Raw genomic sequence first — 22799 nt, forward strand, 5'->3', positions numbered from 1 at the left:
CACACTGCTGGTTGAGGTCAGGATAATTTCAAGAATGGAGAATGTGTTTTAAGAATAACTCCCATTTGTGCAGTTCAGAAAACCTGGTGCTGGAAAAGACGATCCAGATGGCCCAGAAGTGAATATGTAGAGACAAAGTACTAATTGAAATTAAGTAAAACATTCAACAATTTTAATTTTACTGGCTTGGTTTATAGAATTATTTATAATACTTTTGGAAGTCTCAGTTTTGTCTCACTAATAATCTCCCAACTCTCATTCTAAGATCCATAAAACCTGGCACTCTTGAATACTAGCTGAGAGCACACATCATTGAAGTATAAAATTTCATTGGCAGTGCATCAACTTAGCCAATGTAAGATTTGCATGGTTGAAAGAATATGGTATTCAATAAAGGGCAACAACAGAAAAAATATACAGATATATTAGTGTAGCTCAGTGGGTATTATGGATCCGAAAGTCTCATGTTCGATCTCTGGTTAGTAGTATTGTCTGTCACTTGTCACTTCTTTTACCTTTGACAATGTGTGTTAATGTGAAAAATACTGAGTTGAACCATGGTTTGGAGTCCATATTAAACCCTCTATAACAATTTCTGTTGGCCCAGCCATTGAAATAAAGCTTGTTAAGAAGGTTATCCCAAAAGTAACGTCTCCAAAGTGATGCGGGTGACAAGGAAACTGAACTGTTTGCATAGTGTTTGGCCACACTGTTATTTTCCTTGCTCCCTCCACTCTCTACAGAAATCACTGCATATCCACTAGAGCTTTCAGTCTTGGCTTGGCAACCAGTTGTAATGAAGAAGCTCTCATTAGCCATTAGCACCAGGTGCAAAGTTCATGCAATTATTCAGTTTTTAAGTACAAAAGGTGTTAAACCAATCAACGTTCATTGGCAGTTGATGGGAATTGTATGGAGAGTCATATACAGATGTCAAAAATGTCCACAAGTGGTGTAGAGAGTTTGCATGTGGTCGTACTGAAATTCATGACGAGGAAAGAAGTGGAGACTGCCAATTCAGAAAGAGACAGTCGCAAAGGTTGAACAGGTTTCTCGAAGTGCAATTCACCAGAAATGTTGAAATTTCAAAAGGTGTGTGTAAGATGGTTCTCGAGAAAACAGCAACGTGTTGTAACTTCCTGCCAGTTTCTTCAGTGCTATGCAGGTGAAAAGTACAACCTTTTGATCACAGTCTGGCGGTGGCTGTTCATCCTTTTGGTCAGTCGATTGGTAGTCATACCAGTATAAAAACTGTGCAATGATTGCAGTAGAGCTGGTATATGACATGTCTGCTTTCAAGGCGGCCAGGCCTGTGATGGGGTAGGATAAGCCTGTGACAGGACTGGTATGGGAAGTGCTGGGTGAGTGGGTTGAGCAGGTCTTTAACCTGCGTCTACCACAGGGATATGATCTCTATGGCAAGGGGTTGGGGTTAGTGTTGGGAGTGGCATCAATTATGCAATCACTGCAATCACTGCACAGTTTTTTGTATTCGTATGACTGTGACCCAGCTGACCACCAGGATGAACAGCCACTGCCAAACTCTGGCCTAGAGCAAAACAGGACCACCGTGCCACAAACATACAGCTGAACATAATGTGCTTGATTTCAGCGACTGCTTCACAACCTGGGCCAACTGGATCCAGGTCCAAGACCTGCCCAATCCTCCCATCCAGCAGTGCTGTCAGAAGCTTATCCTACCCCATCAAGGACCAGGCCACTTGTGAAACCAGACATGTCATATATCAGCTCTGCTGGAATCATTGCACAGCTTTTGATATTGGTATCATTACCAACCAGCTGTCCACAGAATGAACAACCACTGCCAAACTGTGGCTGAGAGCAAAGCAGACCACTCTCTGGCACAGCTTGCAGGACATAACATGGTTGATTCCAATAGCTACTCACAACCAGGGCCACCTGGACCCTCTCCACCACCATCAGCTTTTCTGAACTTTGTGGATGGGAGTTATCCTTACAACACATTCTCCACTCTAAAAATTATCTCAGCCTTACCCTACGGCAAATTACTGTTCCGACACCTTCCACGCCACAGTTTCTGCCCCATCTGTCCTACCACCATCTCCCTATTCACATCCCCTCACTCTCGTTCTGTTCCACGCTTTGCCAATGCACACTCTAGTCTTTCCCCTTTCCTGCTCCTCTCTTTCTCTGCTTTTCCCCCCTCCCTGCTTCCATGCCCCCCCCCTCCCCCCCTGCCCACCAAGCCTCCTTTTGTTGTATTGGTGGCAGTCTTGTAATGCCTCCATCTAGTCTCTGCACACTCCACCAGACAGGGCTCTTTTTCTCCTCCCATCCGTACCGTGTTATCCCTTTCCTTTCCCTGCCGCCTCCAGATTCCTGCTTTCATTCCTTGTTACAGTTGCATTCCAGTACAAGCTGCTGGAGATGGTAGTCATGTGTGCATGCTTGTGTGAATGAATGTGTGTGTTTCCTTTTCTGAACCAGGTTTTAGCCTAAAGCTAAATGAGTAACTGTCTTTCATTGTGCGTGTCACAACTCAACATGTTATCATTACAGTGAGTAGCAATCTATTCTTCTCCTTATATTGTAGACCAGTATGTTCAGTAGGCTGTGCATAACCATACAGCTATGACACATTTTGAGTCAGAAAGAGGACACATTTGGAGTAATACAAATATCTACAAGGACAGTGACGGTGCATCGAATTCTGAAGAACCACTCACCATTGGCACAATGACCATTGCTACGCCCTCGGCCTCCCTTGACATGGTATGTACTACTCGGTTTGCGTGCATGGCACCACATTGTCTTTTCAGACAAATTCCAGTCCTGCATACAGCATCTTCAAGGAGAATGAATATTGGCAGATTGTCATCTTCATACATGCCCAGCGTCTGGTGTGATGGTGGGCAGTGCCATTTGATACACAATATAATCACTTCTGATTCACAAACAATAATTTTGACAGGAGGGATTATATTTCTGATGCATTAAAGTCAGTGGCCATCCCCTATCTTCAGGATCTCCATGACATAATCTTTCAGCTAGATAATGGAAGACCCCATATTGCCCATGCCATCCTGACATATCTTGATGCAGGGGCTGTTCAACTGTTGTTGAAGCTAGCATATTTTCTTGATCTGTCACTCACTGAAAACATCTGGTCTTGGGTTGCCAATAGATGGAAATACTATTACTTGTCTGACACTATGATTGATGAACTCAGACACAGAGTAGAAGCAGCATAGAATTATCTGTTTTGTCATCCAAGCTTACTTTGACTCTGCCCTCAGCTGGGTTACAGCCATTGTTACTGATCAGAGATGGTAGCTCTGTGTACTTGATTTTGCACCAAAATCCCTTACAAATTTTATCACATATTCATCCTGTAGTATACATACAGTAAGTAAAATTTTGTTACTATTTATCCTTCCTGGTATCACACTTTTAATGACCAGCTGTCTGTATTGAAATCCTAAATTTGTCTTATAACTCTGTAGTGACACTCACTGTGGTCAGAATAATGATTAGTGAACTGTGATGTTACTTGACTTACTTGTATTTATTATTCAGTTGTAATACTACAATGATGAATTGCTTTGGCAAATAGATGTAGCAAACATTAAACTGAGAATCCAGCCAATGGAGTGCTAAACTGAGAATGTTATAACTTTGTACTCAGTATTACTACATAAATACATTAATAATAAGGAAAAAGTTACACAAAGTTACCTTTGACTCTGTGTGTGTGTGTGTGTGTGTGTGTGTGTGTGTGTTTGTGTGTGTTCATTTGTTTGAAGAAATTTGCCAGATGATGTAGTTGAAGAAAATATTTTCCTTAATGCAAATATGATTTCATGATGAGTTTTGTGCCATTACGCAGAAATTGTTTGACCTGGGTCTGAAACAGTATAAGATCAGGGAAGCTGAAATAGAACAGTTCAGTAGATGTGTGGAAGACGCCAAAGATAAAAATGCAAAACAATTAGAAAGGTTTGTTACTTCTATCTCTTGCATGCTTCCCAACTAATACAACACTGTTTCTCCACTTACTGTTATAGGCTTAGATTATGATTTGGCCCTTATACCCTGCAGTATACAGCTTATGAATACTTTTAAATAATATAGTGCCATTTGTAAAAGTACTCCATAGTTGTGGAACCACTCTTTTAAAACAAAAATGGATGGATAAACAAAAACTTAAAGCTAAGTAGTATGAGATGAGAGAGGATGGGACCTGTGTGTATGTATGCATCTATGTAACAAACATGGTGGCAGATTTGAATCTTCAAATGAAAATTGCCGTTGTTTTTCTAGTTTAATTCTTCAGTTGTCTTATATGTCACATGACCCTATTTCCATCTGAAAATTTTATTTGTATCAAAGGTGGAGGCTCCCAAAATGGCTGTCATGTTACTAACATAGCCTCACAGGTTTTCTCTCTCCTATCTCATACTGTTCCACTTTAAATTCCTATACATCCATGTGTTTTTGTATTGAAGGGTGATTTCAAACCTGTGGACCACCCTTCATATAATGCGTGTGTGTGTGTGTGTGTGTGTGTGTGTGTGTGTGTGTGTTTAGAGTGGGGAAAGGTAGATGCAACAGCTAGAAAAGTTGCTGATGAATAATTCAGTTGGCCAGACAAAGAACCCAAGCTGATCAGTGCAACTAATGGACAATGCATAAAACTGTAGTTTCGCTCAAATGGAATGAAAACCTACCAAAAGCAGTGAGTATGCTGGGTACACTACACAGGACTTCATCTTCAGTGGCAAGGTTGCTGCTTTAAATCAGGCACTGGACTAACATTGACACTGTTGAAAATCCTTCCCACTGCTCTTAGAATAACTTCCTGAAGTCTGCCTGACTTCCAGATATATGGTGCACTAAATCTGTCTCTTTCCTCTATCAGTCTAAATGGATCACCAAAGACAATTCAGACCAGTAGCAAACCAATATCTTGTTGTCAAATTATGCAACACCACAGCAGAGACCAGTGCAGTTGCTTCATATTTTGTGTGATTACAGTTCCACAATTTAATTGCACAGTTTCTGGCTTAAGAAGTGGTTCTTCTGATCCCTCATATCTGTATCAAAATTTACGTACATACTCTACATTGCAGAAGGTACTTCCTGCTGTATCACATATTAGGTTTTTTTTCCATTCCATTCCTGTGTGGTTAAATGGCTCTATATGCAGTACAATCAGCCTAACCTTGTCTTCATGGTCTCTTTGGGAACAATATGTAGGAGGCTGTAGTGTATTCTCAGATTCTTCAGTTAATACATGTTCTTGAAACTCTGTAAGTATACTTTAGCATGATAATTGGCATCTATCTTTAGACAACTGCCTGCCAATTCAGTTTTTCAGTTACTCCATGATGCTCTTCTATGGGTCAAGCAAACCTGTGAGCATTTGTGCTGTCATTCTTGAGTGCATACAGTACTCCCCTGCTAAAAGAAAGGGTGTGTTTGACCGTATAATGTACTTCAGCTGCTGCTTGCACTTGGTACTTTTACCATGTCAGATCTGTCGCTCAACGTTATATTATTTTTGCCTGCATTCATTCACTTTTATGAATGGTTCTGGTGGTCCAGCTGCTTGGTCCCACTGCCATGTGTGAACTTTCATCTCTTCTGGACTTCGATCCTTTGTAGGACACTGCTGAAATATGAGGTCACAATAACTACACTCCTGGAAATTGAAATAAGAACACCGTGAATTCATTGTCCCAGGAAGGGGAAACTTTATTGACACATTCATGGGGTCAGATACATCACATGATCACACTGACAGAACCACAGGCACATAGACACAGGCAACAGAGCATGCACAATGTCGGCACTAGTACAGTGTATATCCACCTTTCGCAGCAATGCAAGCTGCTATTCTCCCATGGAGACGATCGTAGAGATGCTGGATGTAGTCCTGTGGAACGGCTTGCCATGCCATTTCCACCTGGCGCCTCAGTTGGACCAGCGTTCGTGCTGGACGTGCAGACCACGTGAGACGACGCTTCATCCAGTCCCAAACATGCTCAATGGGGGACAGATCCGGAGATCTTGCTGGCCAGGGTAGTTGACTTACACCTTCTAGAGCACGTTGGGTGGCACGGGATACATGCGGACGTGCATTGTCCTGTTGGAACAGCAAGTTCCCTTGCCGGTCTAGGAATGGTAGAACGATGGGTTCGATGACGGTTTGGATGTACCGTGCACTATTCAGTGTCCCCTCGACGATCACCAGTGGTGTACGGCCAGTGTAGGAGATCGCTCCCCACACCATGATGCCGGGTGTTGGCCCTGTGTGCCTCGGTCGTATGCAGTCCTGATTGTGGCGCTCACCTGCACGGCGCCAAACACGCATACGACCATCATTGGCACCAAGGCAGAAGCGACTCTCATCGCTGAAGACGACACGTCTCCATTCGTCCCTCCATTCGCGCCTGTCGCGACACCACTGGAGGCGGGCTGCACGATGTTGGGGCGTGAGTGGAAGGCGGCCTAACGGTGTGCGGGACCGTAGCCCAGCTTCATGGAGACGGTTGCGAATGGTCCTCGCCGATACCCCAGGAGCAACAGTGTCCCTAATTTGCTGGGAAGTGGCGGTGCGGTCCCCTACGGCACTGCGTAGAATCCTACGGTCTTGGCGTGCATCCGTGCGTCGCTGCGGTCCGGTCCCAGGTCGACGGGCACGTGCACCTTCCGCCGACCACTGGCGACAACATCGATGTACTGTGGAGACCTCACGCCCCACGTGTTGAGCAATTCGGCGGTACGTCCACCCGGCCTCCCGCATGCCCACTATACGCCCTCGCTCAAAGTTCGTCAACTGCACATACGGTTCACGTCCACGCTGTCGCGGCATGCTACCAGTGTTAAAGACTGCGATGGAGCTCCGTATGCCACGGCAAACTGGCTGACACTGACGGCGGCGGTGCACAAATGCTGCGCAGCTAGCGCCATTCGACAGCCAACACCGCGGTTCCTGGTGTGTCCGCTGTGGCGTGCGTGTGATCATTGCTTGTACAGCCTTCTCGCAGTGTCCGGAGCAAGTATGGTGGGTCTGACACACCGGTGTCAATGTGTTCTTTTTTCCATTTCCAGGAGTGTATTTTGAGCTACAAAATAAACTTTCAAACTCTTATCTTTAATTTCTGTATAGTTTAAATTCTTCCTCTCTCAAAATGACATATCTCCTTAATTACAATCAAAATAGTCTAAACCTTCAACACAATGTTATATGTGTGACCTGTGGGCCATACATCAAAGTTCCGTCTTTTTATCATAAAAAATGATTCATTTGTTTCAGGTCCTCATTGACATTGTCAGTGGTGCTCTTACTCAAAGCCATCCATTACACTGCCAATTAAGAGTGTCAAAGCATATCTATATCCTTGTGCAGCAAGTGAGTGGTGCTCTTCCCTTGATGACTCGCCACTGTTCTCATTGTTACTGCTGATGCACCCTCTGTTCAAACACAGATTGGGGTGCACAATGTATGATCATTTTTTCTGCACTACTTAATGTATATCAGCTACCAGGATCATCTTTAGCTTGTACGAATATTAAAATAGTGGAGCAGGATATTTGATAAAATGCCCTGTCACACTATACAATTTTCTTTCTAGACTGACTTAATTTTCACAGTATGCTACAAATGAACCCTGTTCTGCCTCCTGCTTTACATATTATTGAATGTATGTGATCATTTCACTTCATATCCCCACAATTTGCAACACCTAGACATGTGAGACTCTTATCATTTGTCTGATTTTATTTTACATTGATGTTTTTTACCTTTGCTTTTTTGTAAATTAAAATTATGAGAATGGTTGTTTTTATTTTTTTCAGGATTAGGGATACCTTCACTGAAAAGAAAGCATTGTTATATATCAACATGAAAGCAGCTATTAGAGCAATAGAAAATTGTGAATGTGATGCAAAGGTCTATTATGCCCAAGCACAGAAGTGTACAGAAGAGTTTAACAGTATTTGCCATTCAGCATTCACAGATTTTATGGCTTCAGAGCTTACTTTGAATAATCAACTTGAGGTTAGTTTGCAAGGAATACTGACTACTCTCTTACTAGGCATATTAATTTTATTTTCAGCTTCAAACTTTTACAGATTTTCCATGTCCAGCTATAGTTTTAGCACCCAGTCAGCTAAGGAACTACCTAGTTATAGGCAAAACATTGTCAATAATACAGAAAAAAAAATCATTAAAGAAAACATAGAGTAAAACAGTATTAATAATAGAAGTACAGCAGTGATATAGAGAAAGAAATTAGTTATTATGTTATGCCATCAGTGATTGTTGACATTAAAAGAGATGCTAAAACAGGCAGGAAAATATTCCTATTTATAAATGACACAAATACAAGAGCTTTTTAGAGCATGTGTTAATGGAATATGTTTCAAGCGAGAGTGAAGAAGAGGAAAGTTATGTCAGCATTCAGCAGCAAAATTAATACATTAGTACTGAAGCATAGAAATCTGTATCACAGGTTGTAATGAAGATGAAGCCTTGTTGAGAGACGAAAGTTGAAAACAGCCAAATTCAATAAAAGGACAGCTGTACAAGAAGTATTCATGCAATTTAAAGACTAAATCTTCTTTTAGAATCATAAATCATAAAGTCAGTCAATAGCTCAATATCATCTAGCCACTTGAACAAAGATTATACGTCATTGAATTGGAAAGTGATTTAGTTTCTTTGTCATCCTATTTGTTTCCTGTACAAAAATGACAGGTGTAAAAATATTCTACTGTCAATCAACAATAGGTAGGTTACTGGATGCTCTCAGATGCTACATCCATTTTAGGACAGAACTGGCTCCTTTTCTAGCAAGTGTTTGTGACAGATTCTGGAGCAAAAGAATGTATCATGGGATAGGAAAAATGTGCAGGTTGTCCTAGTTTTTAAAAAGTCAGGTGACATAGACTCACACCTACAGACTGTATCACTAAGGTCAATTTTTAGTAGAATTACAGACTACATACTTCCACTCACCAAGCGGTAACAGGAGAACACACATATAAAAACATATTCAAACTTTCGGAGCCAGTGGTTCCTTTTTCCAGCAGAAGGGTAGAAGGAGAAGGAAGAGGGGTGCGTGTTTTCTTGCTGCTGCATGGTGATTAGATTTTTTATCTACCAATTTATATTATATTGTCAAAAATTGATTATTTTTGTTGTTATATAGACTATATATTTCATTTCAAATGTATTTACATTTTAATGGTTTTTGTGTATAATATAGATATGAGGAATATGCACCAAAATTGGCAAAGTAATAAAAAAAATAATCTGACAACCTGGTATACGAAGTTGAGAATTGTTAATTTACTGGCCTACTGTATTTTATGAATAAGCAAGATCTAGTATGTTACAGCTACTTTCCAAATATATTCATGAAATGTTTTCAATATCCATACTTAGTCCTATGTAGTGCCATTTAAGTTTTTATTCCATGTTGATGCATGTATTCTTTTTGCAAACAGAAAGTGAATAAAACTTTTGAAAACAATCTTAGTCAACTGGTGGAAGTGTTTATCAGGGATGCTCAAGCTCTGTTCAGTGAATGCTGTAACATACAGAAGATATTTAGTGAACGATTGGCAGAATATGCTAACTGTTATCTTACCAATGCAATTGTTAGAGCTGATGATCCAACATTTTCATTGCCACCTGAACTGAAGTCGGTAAGTTCACAGTATCAAGAACCTAGTGTACACACTTTTCTTTCTACAGTAAGTGCTTCTGCATATAAATCTGCAAAGTGATGGTAAACACTAATGAGTTTGCTTCACAGTAGGGACATTTTATGATCATATAGAGATTCATAATTATTGATGAAATATCAGAAAATGAAAAAGCAGATTACCAGACATTCTGAAGTGAATCCAGAATTATTGTCATCTTATATTCACCAAATAAAATAAAATAAAATATGTATACGCTACCAGTAATCTCTGAATACAGAGGTCGCAGGGCAATAATTTGTGCTTTTAGCATAAGAGAGAAGAGAGGCAACTGGTGTTAGAAGATGATTTGATAGTTCTTCTTCCTTCACTCCATTGCAACTACTCATTGACATTGTCAGTGGTGCTCTTACTCAAAGCCATCCATTACACTGCCAATTCAGAGTGTCAAAGCATATCTATATCCTTGTGCAGCAAGTGAGTGGTGCTCTTCCCTTGATGACTCGCCACTGTATATGATACCAGAAAAGAATACTGGTACAGTAGATGATTGTGAAGGCCTAGTTCATTTATCTCAATGCTCTATTTCACTGTTTTGTAATGCAGTCTCAGAACAGTCTCAGAGAATAGCATGTGTACATTTATTATATTCATTTAATTTGCTGCCATAAACCCATAATTCTGATCTTCAGTTTTGTATGTATTGGTGAGCAGTGATCATAACTGCACTGCCTGGATGGTGATGTAGGTATAAAACTTTTGGAAAAAATGAGCAACCTCAGACTAAAAGTGAGCTGCACATTGATGGGGTGAATGGTTGATAAGGCTGAAGAGTTATTAGGTAGTGAGACATACGCTGCTCCTTGACTGTGTTATAGTTGCCAGTTGTGTGCAGCACTTTTGTTCAACACTTACTTCCATAGTTATTTGTGGCACCAGGAAAAGATGCTTACAAACAAAACACAAACACATCCAAAGATGTATGTGATTCATCATGGTATATTCACTTCTTGGTTGTTGCTGGTATACTCACTGTTTCTTGTTTTGATTGCTGCATTGTTATTTCCTAATAAGGCTACCTGTGCTGAGTGCTTTGCATTTCAGTCCGAAGACTGGTTTGATGCATTCTCATCACTTGTCCATCTTACATAAGTCTTTTCATATACGTATACTTCTGGATCCTACATCCATTTGAATCTGCTTACTGTTGTCAGGCCTCAGTTTGCCTTCACTGTTTGTACCCCACGGCACTTTCCTCTATTATAAAATTGACTTTTCTGGGCAACGCAGGATGCGTGATATCAACTTATCCCTTCTTTTAGTCGAGTTGTGCCATAAATATCTTTTCTCAGCCAATTTGATCCTGTACCTCTTCAAAACCATAGAGACATTAAAACTGTATCCCTGATTCAGTTTTGAAACATTTTCAGCTTTCTGCCCAATTTTGATAACCCATGATAAAAGTGACGTACAGTTCCAGTTCACATCACTTCATTGAGCCTTCATATCTAGCAGTTCACAGTATTTGCCATTCTGGATGTATCCCTTACTGTTCTGATTCAAGAAATAAATAGGTCTGTTAGTTTATTGCAATTATACATTAGTGGTTAAGTGTATATTTTTGGATCAGTGTGTAGACTAGGGGTACAGACTATAGTCTGTTCATTGCTTGTGGTATTTTTGTAGTGTCAAGTGGTCTGTTAGATTATGTGGTGAATATGATCTCATGGATCAGCATTCATTGTAAACCATGTTAGTAGCTTTATTGTTACCTTTCTTGAATTTTTATTCTTGGAAAATGCTTTATAGATTTATGTTTGTATAGTGCCTAGACTAGTCACAAGAGCTTTCCAATGGGTTTCTTAAACCCTAAATGTGTCACTGCGGAAGAGAAATACATGAAAGTCTACAACAAAACTTCTTAGCTTATTAAGTGGTGTATCATGTACAGTACTTAAACATAACCTTCTGAAACTAATATCGTAGAATTTAACATATCCAACCTCTCCTGTTCATCTGCTGACTCAACAAGTCAACCACAGACAACCTGCATACATCTCTATGACTGAACAACTTCAGGAATTGATACTTATATGACAGGATGCACTACCTAATATGTTCAAAATGCTGTGCATATTTTTTAACACACAATTATTCCAGCTCTCATATCTCAGATGCTGTTGGTGATAGAAAGGCAGGGTCAAATGTTTTGGATAGCCCTTAGGCTTGGAACCATTTGTACACCCAACAGAAGGATCTTCTTAAGTGTCACAGTCCTACAGTACAGGGTCAAAGTATTAATATAACACACTTCCTCCCGCTTAGGCAAAAGGGGCAAATTGGTTGGTTCTTTTACATCTGATGTGGTCTACAGTGGGCCTCCAAAACCTTAAGAGACACCAATAGTTGATGGGCAGTTCCTTAGAACACAAAAAAAGTTTTTTTATCACTTTTTCAACCAAAACCAAGCCACGTATTTCAAAATGGCTATGCACAGAAATGAATGAATTATTTGTGATATATTCCTAAGAGCCCAATCTTGAAAAACTTGAAGTTATCTTGATATTTGTGTCCATTTCCAAGACACAGAGGATCAAGGTTACGTTATTTGCACATGTAAGATATGCATGTAATATTTGGTGTGAGTGAAACGGTAGTTTATTAAGTGACTAGCACATAGAAATATACTCTAAAGTGTCTTCATTATCATCAGAAGGGTTGTGGAATCCCCGTGTCATCGTATTGAAACTCATGCAAAATTTTTGTGCACTTAAAATCCGGTCTGAGGTGTAGAATTTCTTTTGCATTATTTCAATTTCACATAAGTAAACTGTCAAAGTTTGACCCATAAAGTGTGTTCCATATCAGTGATATGCCCTACTGTAGCAGGAAAAATAAGAGACCCAGTGGAAAAATGTTTGTATTGGAGCACAGAAAAGGCTAATGTACAGCTGTTTTAAAAGACTCTTGACTGAAAAGTGGGGTACCAGCTGCCTCATACACCTTTCTCAGCACCCTTAAAATTTTTCCCAAGGAATTTGGCATGCAAACATATTCATGCTTTTTTATGCTTAGAGAGAAGAAGAAGTGGCAGTGGGAGAGAGACAGAAATGTAATAAATAGTGAAAGACAAAAGACAGTGGTTGTGGAGCAAAGGAGACAATAGCATTCTGAGAGAATGAGAGGGACACAATGGCAGTGGAACATAGTTGACACTGACAGACCAATGCTCAGAAAAGAGTGAAGGAACAGTGCCAGTAATCCAGTAAAATGCTGCTCAGAATGGCCAAATAGCAGACAGTTTTGTAGAAGTTTTTTGACAAGGTTTCTATGATGTTTTTGAGGGTGCTGAATATTAATTTTCAAAGTCCCACCAAAATTTCAGCCTGGATGGGTCAAAACTGGAAAAACATGAAAAATGGGACTCTTTCGGGTTTTTCGCTTATAACTGGGAAACAATGCAATTTTCGACAAAGTACTTCAGAAAGTAAAAGAGAATAAAAATTCTCATAAAGTAGGTATTAGTGACTTTGTGCCAGATCAACCATATGACGTGTTATGTGTATTGGAGTTAGCCCAGTTTCAAAGCTGAGGATATGGGCCATCTCAGGACCTCCAACCCCCTCACCCCCCCTCTCTTCTCTCTTCCCACACCTTTACATACCTGGTTGGACATAACATTGCTGATTTCCATCCTCCAGTAGAAACATAGTGTTAATGAAGTCAATATAGTAGCTGACACTTGCCATTGCAGAGGGGTGAGATGTTTGTGAGAGGGCATTGTTCTGACAGGAGGAAACCTGATCCTGTGATTTAATCTCCTGCACTGGCAGTTGTTGTGTAGATACATGGTGAAAAACCCCCCAGATATGGTAAAGTTAAAATTTATTAAAAACAAATAAATGAAACAGTGATCGACCGTAAGTGTCGGCTAAGACATTAATTATGAATGCGCTTTTAAGGTGCGGACAAATGACAAAAATCATCATTGATTTAAAACAAATAAATGAAACAGCGATCGACCGTAAGTGTCGGCTAAGACATTAATTATGAATGTGCTTTAAGGTGCGGACAAATGACAAAAATCATCATTGATTTTTCTTTGTACATGATTTTGTTTTACACTCTCTCGTATGTAGAAGGACGATGAAGATGTATGGCTTTAAGTATGAAGTATTACAAGTGTAATGTATCATATGTGCGCATGAATAATAGTATATTTAACATCAGTATTAAGTATTTTTATTGAAGTGAAGTGGAACCAAGTAAAGAGGGTTTTCTTCATTTATTTGACATGCAATGGTGTCCTTGAAGTTGGCTGCCACATCTACAATTGAAATTTCGGAGAGGAAGTCCGAATAGCCAAAATTCGCAAATAATGCAAATGTACTACACTTTAAATTAAATTTTTTTCCATGCACATATGTGTATTTATTATATTTTTCTGATTATTATAACACAACTGGCAGCCTGAGTGCCACGACTTCAGGGGTCACTGGTTGTAAGTAGGGTTTGTAACTATTATTATAGTAAGAAATTTCTATGCCATAGTTATTGTTCATAAAAACTATTTGTCTGTATTCTCTGTTTACATGAATAATGACGGGGAGCAAGTAAAGCAAAAAGGTAAAAATTGAGGAGAAAATTTTGGAAAGGAATAAGAATTGGACACAGGTTACGTAAAAGTTTCCATAGTAAGCTGTTTTGTTCGGCGCAGCAAAGGTAGGATGACTACGCAAGTTGCTTGCATGGTTACGCTTGGTAGGCCTCTTTTGATGTAGATGGAAACTTTTGCCTCATTATTCCCTTCCTTGAAATTTTATTTGCGAAAAATTTACAGGAAATTTTGAGTGTTATACACTTTGTCAGTAAAACATAAAGAACTGCAATATAATAGCTTGCACATCATAATAGATGTAAAACAGGCTTTGACATCATAGAAATTACAATTGTAATAATTAGCATATGAAATTTTTCCATTTATTGTGAAATTTTTATTTTTGCATTTTCATACAACATGGCAGAAAAATATATGTCCATTGTTGAGAGCAATAGCGAAAGTGTCATTGAACAAATGAAGTTCAGGCGCCATGCATGTACTGCAGAAGGTTTAAGTAGGTCAGAGATGAGTGTCTAAGGTGTGACAAATGATAGTGACACTCCACAGCAGAATAACCTTGACAAGACAATGTTTACAACTGACAAGACAATGTCATGCATCTCCCAGAGCTGCATACTACTCATGAATGAAACATTGGAGAGCGATTCCAATATGAATTTTGACCACACGTTACAAACACCACTTGGTCACAACACAAACATTAACTTGGAAAGTACAGCTGACAGCAACCATAGTATGAGGGTCACTCCAAAAGAAATGCACACTATTTTTTTTAAATACATCTTTTATTCTACATGTTTGAAAGTTTTAATGTGTAGATACATCCTTTAGGAACAATATTTTCGTTTCTCCACATAATTTCCATCCCTCTCAACTGCCTTACGCCATCTTGGAACCAGTGCCTGTATGCCCGCACGGTAAAATTCTAGACCAACCTGTTGGAGCCACTGTTTGTCAGTGTGCACAGGGAGTCATCATCTTCAATCCTTGTTTCATGAAGAAAGTCTTACAGTTTCCCAAAGAGATGATAGTCACATGGAGACAGGTCAGAACTGCAAGGTGGGCGTTTCAGTGTTGTCCATCCGAGTTTTGTGATCGCTTCCATGGTTTTTTTGACTGACATGTGGCCGTGCATTGTCGTGCAACAGCAAAACATCCTGCTTTTGCTGATGTGATCAAACATGACTCAGTCGAGCTTGAAGTTTCTTCAGTGTCGACACATATGCATCAGAATTTATGGTGGTTCCACTTGGAATGATGTCCACAAGCAAGAGTTCTTCGGAATCGAAAAACACCGTAGCCATAACTTTTCCAGCAGAAGGTGTGGTTTTGAATTTTTTTTTTCTTGGATGGATTTGCATGATGCCACTCCATTGATTGCCTCTTCATCTCTGGTGAAAAATGATGGAGCCATGTTTCATCACCTGTCACAATTCTTCCAAGAAATTCATCTCCACCATTCTCGTACTGTTCCAAAAGTTTGCTGCATACCGTTTTTCTTGTTTCTCTGTGAGCCACTGTCAACATCCTGGGGACCCACCTGGCACAAACCTTTTTTAACGCCAACACTTTCAGTATTCTGCAAACACTTCCTTCCCCTATTCCAACGTAGCGTGACAATTCGTTCACTGTGATGCGTCTGTCAGCAGTCACCAATTCCTTAACTCTCTGCACATTGTCTGGAGGGTGTGCAGTATGAGGCCTGCTGCTGCGAGGACAATCCTCAATATTGCCGTGCCAGCTTTCATCAGGTAACCTGCTTGCCAACCGACTAACTGTACTGTGATTGACAGCAGCATATCCATACACCTTGTTCAACCTCTTGTGGATGTTTCCCACTGTCTCGTTTTCACAGCACAGGAATTCTATGACAGCACATTGCTTCTGACGAACATCAAGTGTAGCAGTCATCTTGAAGCCATGCTGTGACGACGCCACTCACAGGAACAGGTTGAACTAAGTTTGAAAACAAGCTGGAAGGATGTATCTACACACTGTAAAACTTTCATACATGCAGAATGAAAACTGTATTTTTACAAAAATAGTGTGCATTTCTTTTGGAGTGACCCTTGTAGTACAGCCGACGCACTGTTATGGCAGTTATTATCTAACATAAATACGAAATTAGGTAGTATCAACACAAATTTCAGTGATATGAAACAAGATATGAGTTCAAAAATTGATAATTTGACACAGAATCTGAACATCATCACACAAGATCTAAATATAATGAAACAAGAACAAAAACAAGTATTCAAGGGTTTGTAAGACATGGTCTCACAGAAATTCAGTAACTCAGCAAAAAATTTTTGCATTTAAATTGGGGCAAAATTGAATGATTTAAAAAAAATAAATAAATAATAAAAAAAACAACAACAACAACAACAAGTAAAGCATGAAGTACTTTCTGAAGTTAACAGCAACCTTGCAGAGTTAAAACAGAAGTTAGATTGTTTTAGCTACCATCATGATCGAGTAGAGCCACAGATAAGGAAAATCACAGATGCAAACACAGATATTGAAGCCACATGAAACCAATTGTGTTTGAAAGTAAAAAAGATTACCACTGTTGTTAACAAACTAAATAAAGACTATGAAGGTGTACCTCTAGCTTTAGAAGAGCTTACTTTAAGGGTAGAACAGTTGACCCAGCATGTGCTAACAAGGAGAGAGAGAAGATTAATGAAAATCTGAGTGATATCATTAGTCAAGCTGAAGCAGGTACATTAGATAAGGGTAATACCATTGCAGAGAAGTTAGTAACTGATTGTAAGTTATACATAGATGTAGTATAAAAGGCTATTTGGAGAAAAGAAAATGAAATAGTGAACAAGGTAAAGATTAACCTACAAGCCACGGAAAATAGGATCCGCAATCTTTTGGAAGAAAATATTACCAGATCTAGAAATATGCATGTAAATAATACACAGGCTATAGTGAACAAACCACAACCTGTCGGTATTAATCCACAAATTGTCACGAGTCCCACAGCAGGTACCAGTGACAGTTGTAGGGTGCAAAATGTAAACATACCCACAACTCCAATATCTGAGCAATTACCAACCGGAATTAAAGGTAACTACAATAACCATATAAATATGACCAAAAATGCCACATATCTATCAACTATTTTTGCAGATGAACGTTTGCTAAGACATCGACAGTTTCCTATGTTCACTACTGATGGTACAAGAATGAATCCTGTAGTATTTATCAGTGCTATTCATCATGTATTTCCACACAACTGGACTGAAGCACAGAAAATTAGATTTGTCATGGGATATACAAAAGGTGACGTTCTTTTATGGGCAACCGAAGTGGCTGAACACTGCAGCACTTATATTCAATTTGAATGAGCTTTTCTCGACAAATACTGGTCTGAGGCAGAGCACGAAAGGCTCAGACATGACGTTTTCAATCCCACACTATTCAATGGCAAATACGGTAGCCTACGTAGATACTTTGAAAATTACCTGCACAAGACATGCTACTGGACAAACCCAATACCACAGGTGGATGTGTTAAAATTTTTGAAAATTCATTTACCATCGCACATTAGAGAAAAATTAGTTACAGCACCAGAGCACCACACTGAATATTCTCTGTTAGTGCTTGATTTTATCGACGTAATTTATGAGGAAACACCTGTACCCAATACAGCAACAGAAAATCAGGCACAGTAACAACATAGTTATGTAAATCAGTCAGTAAAATGTGATCTAAACACACAGCAAGGATGGTACACATAACTACACATAACAGTAAAGTCACATACTCAGAGGTAACGAATATGGTGACAGGAACAGAAAAAACATACTATTTAAAAGAAATTTTCAAATCAACAGGAGAAATTTCAACTCGTGAGTGAATTACAGTCCACCATCACTAGGCCCTATGCCGCACTTGAACGGAAACAGTCAGCCGCTGCAGTGACTGATGCAAGGCAGCAATGCCATGCCTTATGCTGTACTGCAGCCGACCTTTGGGCAGCAAAATAACTGCACAGCAGCCAATGACACAAATTGCCAAAGTACCCCCACAGTGCAACTAACTGAAATTACTACATATAATGAATTAAGTCACTCTATACCATCGGAAAACACCAACTGGTCGTAGTTAAGCCCCTGGTAATTGACCTTTCAAGGGCTGGGGGCATGCTTCTTCCAGATGCAAGAAGAAGAAGGTAATGTAGTACCCAAGGTCATCAGTTTTGCTAGTCGCACATTGTCAGAAGCAGAAAGATCTTACTCTGTGTCAGAATTGGAAAGTTTAACTGTAATATGGGCATTTAAAAAGTTTGAATATTTTTTGTGGGGCAGGAATATCAAAGTGTACTGTGACCATCAGTCACTGTCATTTTTTTTGACATGTAAACTGTTGCACTATAGAGTAGCTAGGTGGTGTCTGTATTTACAAGAATTCGATTTTGAGATCATTTATATTACAGGAAGTCAGAATGTTATTGCAGATGCTTTGTCTAGGTTACCACAAGGTTTAGAGGGATTTAGTGAATTAACAGAGCAAGATGCAGAAATCAAAACATTATTATTGCAAGGTACAATACAACAGTCTTATTACCATAAGTTTTGTAAGCAAATGAAAATTATACAATAGCAACTTTGCACATGGAGTAAAGTAATGCAAAACCTTAAGCAAGTTGAAGGTGGAAAGGTAAGTAAACAGTATCAGGAATACAAGGGCATTTTGATTCATAGGAAACATGAGAAATCTGATCAATGGTGTGTGTGTATTCTTGAAGATTATGTCGACAAATTTATAAGACACACATGAAGTATGGGGACATTACGGAGTAGGCAAATGTACTGAAAAAATTGCAACACTTTGTTATTTTCTGAATTTGATAAGGCGAGTCCTACAGGTATTAAGAAAGTGTGTAATATGTCAAAAATCAAAACAGTCCAGTGTGTCAAAATATACTGAGTTACACCCAATTCTCACAAAAAACCCTCTAGATGTACATAGATTGGAACTTAAATAGTGGCAACACTGCTGTGGAGACACTATGTAATGCAATGTACTATTGTTGCTGATAGCACACGTTGTTGACATACCTACCTTACCTTCGAACAAATGGACTTGCCCGTCCCACGTCACTGGCGTGCACACAATTGAGGGAAACACAGTCACTTGTGAGGGAGTGATCTAACGTAACGGTGTCACTATGTTTTCGAAACAGGAACAACAGAGTTGGATCGAGATTGAATGTGCCAGTGGTCGTACAGCACTACAGTGTCATCAAGGTCTTCAAGAGGAGTGCGGGGACATGGCATTGCTGTACAGAACAGTAGCATGTTGTGTAAAAGCCTTCAACGAAGGTCAGCAAACTGTGCCAGATATGCATTCAGCAGGTCATCCTAGTATCTCTGAAGAAGAAGTGCATGCTGTTGCCATGTTAGTGGACAATGATCGATGCCATATGATCTGTGAGCTCGCCCATGAAACCGGATTAGTGCATACGACTGTGCTTCACATCCTAAAGGAACGCCTGGGCATGTGAAAAATTTGATCAGGATGGGTTCCACAGGACTTGATTGAAATGCAGAAATGGATGCGTTACGATGCTGCTCAGATGCACTTGGAGTGCTATGAGTGGGAAGGAGAGGCTTTTTTATGCCGTATTGTAACAGTGGATGAGACATGGGCCACATCGTACAAGCCAAAACTGAAACACCAATCCAACAAATGGCATTATTATGGGTTGCCGCGAAAGTTGAAAGTGCATCAAAGCCCCAGTATGGTGAAAGTTATGGTGATTTTTGTGTATGATCTCACGTCCATTGGCCGTCGTAATTTAATTTATTGTTTGCTACAGAAATTTATAGGTAGCAGTGATTGTTGCCGACTTACGTGGTGGGCCTTAATCTAAATGGTATTTCATCCAATTTTGATTTAGAATTTAGAATTGAAGTTCTCTTTTTTTAACAATATTGATCTTCAGTGAAAATTATTTCTTACGTTAATGAACGTTAGACTCGCTGAATCTTAAAACATGAACATATAAGTTGAACAATGGAATAAACTTTTCATATTAATTTCCTCGGCTAGTCAGTTCACTTTAAGGCAAAAAATCTTTAGTTATTAATTACAATTGCAGCCCATACATGTGCGAGAGTATTTTTTCTTACCTCCGTTAACCATTGCATTATAGTCTTAGTCCTGGCTCTGGCTCTCAGCTGTTGTACTGAAAATAAGAATCTTAAAGCAACGTCAGGTGGCTGTGGAGAAAAATGTATATTATGTTAATAGCGGGCGAGTTTTTCGCTTCCGCTAATTTTTATAAGTTAATATTGTCACGTAATGGCATCGTTGGCTGCATCAGCCGCTGCTATTGTTGAACTGGAAATTACTCGAATGCAGGTTAATTCAAAGGAAGGCGGACATGAAATCGGGATCACCTCTTACAAATTAAAAGTGAACAATAATATTAAATCAATATATTATCTACTTAATTAGTGCAAATATGCTTACATTTGCCAGCACTCGCAAGATGTCCGTCTACACACAACCAAGACAAGAGAAGAAGTGAAGATGACTAAAAAATTAACAAAAGAGCGTATCGTGTCGTCTCTTTAGATCATTTTGTTATATTTCTTTGCCCTCGAAACTTACACAGAGAAATTATTATTATACGGATACATGAGAAAAATGTATATTATTCAATTTTTAAATGCCTCTTCTTTATAAATACTGTTTTTTAAGTCTTTTCTTATTATTTCACTGGGGACGCTATATTGCCCCCCAAAATGTCTATGTCATAAAAAATGTTAGTGGTTTTTTTTAATTTTTTTATATATAAATATTTCCTATTTCATGTCCACAGTGTTCTCACACACGCAGTTTTTGCTTTCACGGTCTACATATGTCGCATTGTATGTTTTAGACATTGTACTTAATAATGTTTTTTGCACACAAAGTAATACAGGTGAAGTTATTTACATAACAATATAATATACAATTGGTTACGAATAGAGTCATGTACAAAAGAAAAGGACATAGAGTACAATTAGTTTGACAGTTATGTTATTGCATGTTACATTGGTACATTCATTTTGGCTGCTTCTTTTTGTGGTTGCTTCTTATGCAGTTTTCGAAGGTATACAATTATGAGTTAGTCTGTAATTTTAGCAGTCCAGGGGGTGTCAACTGTTTGCTCTCCATTTGGTGTGGCCGTAGGGAAACCCTGGGGGAACCTCAGCGGAGCGATGGACTAACTGCTTTGGTTACTTTCACTTAATTCTTTTTCGGATGTCATTGAAGTACAGGATGTGCATATGTTATGAACAATTTTTCATTGCACTATGCAAAAAATGTGGCCATTGTAACAATATATCATCGTTATTGATTGTGGTGTTGTTGATGATCTACGCCGCAACGTTTAGCTCACGACAGCGCCGGTTGGTGTCTTCGGTGCTCGGTGTTCGTGGCGGCTGCGGAGAGGTCAATGCCCGCTCAACGCCAGCGTGTCTCTTGCCGTCACGGAATAACAGAATCAGCTGATCGGCTGCACCGTTGGCGATGCATTTCTGTCTCACCCGGGCGTGGCGGAGTGGGATGATATCTGCCCCCGTGCTTGTTGGCAGGAGTCAGCTCTGCTACGCATCCCCGATGTAGTACATGAAACATACTCGCAACCAACGTAATATTTCCCTCCCACTGCAGATGGTTACACTAGTGGGAAAGAAGCATTTATTAATGTGGCAGTTGTTGTTAAGTTTTCGCCAGTTTCCGAGTGTCAAGCTAGCACTGTCCTGCAGCATACATGACATGGATCTTCTCCCGTGAATGCAGGTTTGATGCAATACTGTTTCCATTATGTGTCAGTTTTTTTTTGATAAAATTATTTATGTTTTTGCAGCACTCGCAGGCACTGGTGAGTGTCCCAATACGAGCTTAGCACAAACATTCGCTATTTCTGCACTCGCTGTTTTGCAACAGTCCACGCATTGCATTCCAGACTTGCATTATTGTACTCACTGAAATTACAGTCTGTCCCAAAAATATTGACTGTGGGTTCATTTCACTTTAACAGTTCACATTTATAAGCAAATTCACAGTTTTTCGTGCATAATATTGGCGTTTGGCGTCTTCACCGCTGTTGAACGTTCAATACTAGCACTGCACTGTCCGTAGCACAGTTCACCTTCACAGTTTTCTCACTGCTCAAAGTAACTGTTTCAAATAGTTCACAAACACTAATGTATTTCATTCAGTCTGAACTGGATTTTGGCTCATGCTGGATTTTACCAGAGTCACGCACTAATTACCTCTTTCCATTTTCAACTTACAGAGTCGTACTTGCCTTCAGACTTTTGACTATACAATTATATTTCTGTATCATCTGAGGTGAGTCCCCATGTCATGTCTGCCTACTCACTGCGTACTTGCCCTCCAGAGCCAGGCTTGACTTTACAAAACTTTGCCTCTCACATTATTTTACACGTTTTGTAATCTAGGCCTGTCG

At 39.5% G+C, this 22799-nt stretch overlaps 1 protein-coding gene across 1 annotated transcript in view; it reads left to right on the forward strand.

Moving 5' to 3' along the window:
• Nucleotides 1-22799, forward strand: part of LOC126474813 (dynein regulatory complex subunit 3-like) — an 88653-nt gene that overhangs the window by 23029 nt on the left and 42825 nt on the right. Inside the window, exons 5-8 of the mRNA XM_050102286.1 lie at nucleotides 3838-3978; nucleotides 7843-8229; nucleotides 9255-9279; nucleotides 9496-9696. Coding sequence (XP_049958243.1) covers nucleotides 3838-3978; nucleotides 7843-8229; nucleotides 9255-9279; nucleotides 9496-9696 — 754 coding nt within the window. The remainder of the gene's footprint in view (nucleotides 1-3837; nucleotides 3979-7842; nucleotides 8230-9254; nucleotides 9280-9495; nucleotides 9697-22799) is intronic.

The sequence above is a fragment of the Schistocerca serialis genome, chromosome 4 (assembly GCF_023864345.2).
Source record: "Schistocerca serialis cubense isolate TAMUIC-IGC-003099 chromosome 4, iqSchSeri2.2, whole genome shotgun sequence".
Classification (NCBI taxonomy): Eukaryota; Metazoa; Arthropoda; class Insecta; order Orthoptera; family Acrididae; genus Schistocerca; species Schistocerca serialis.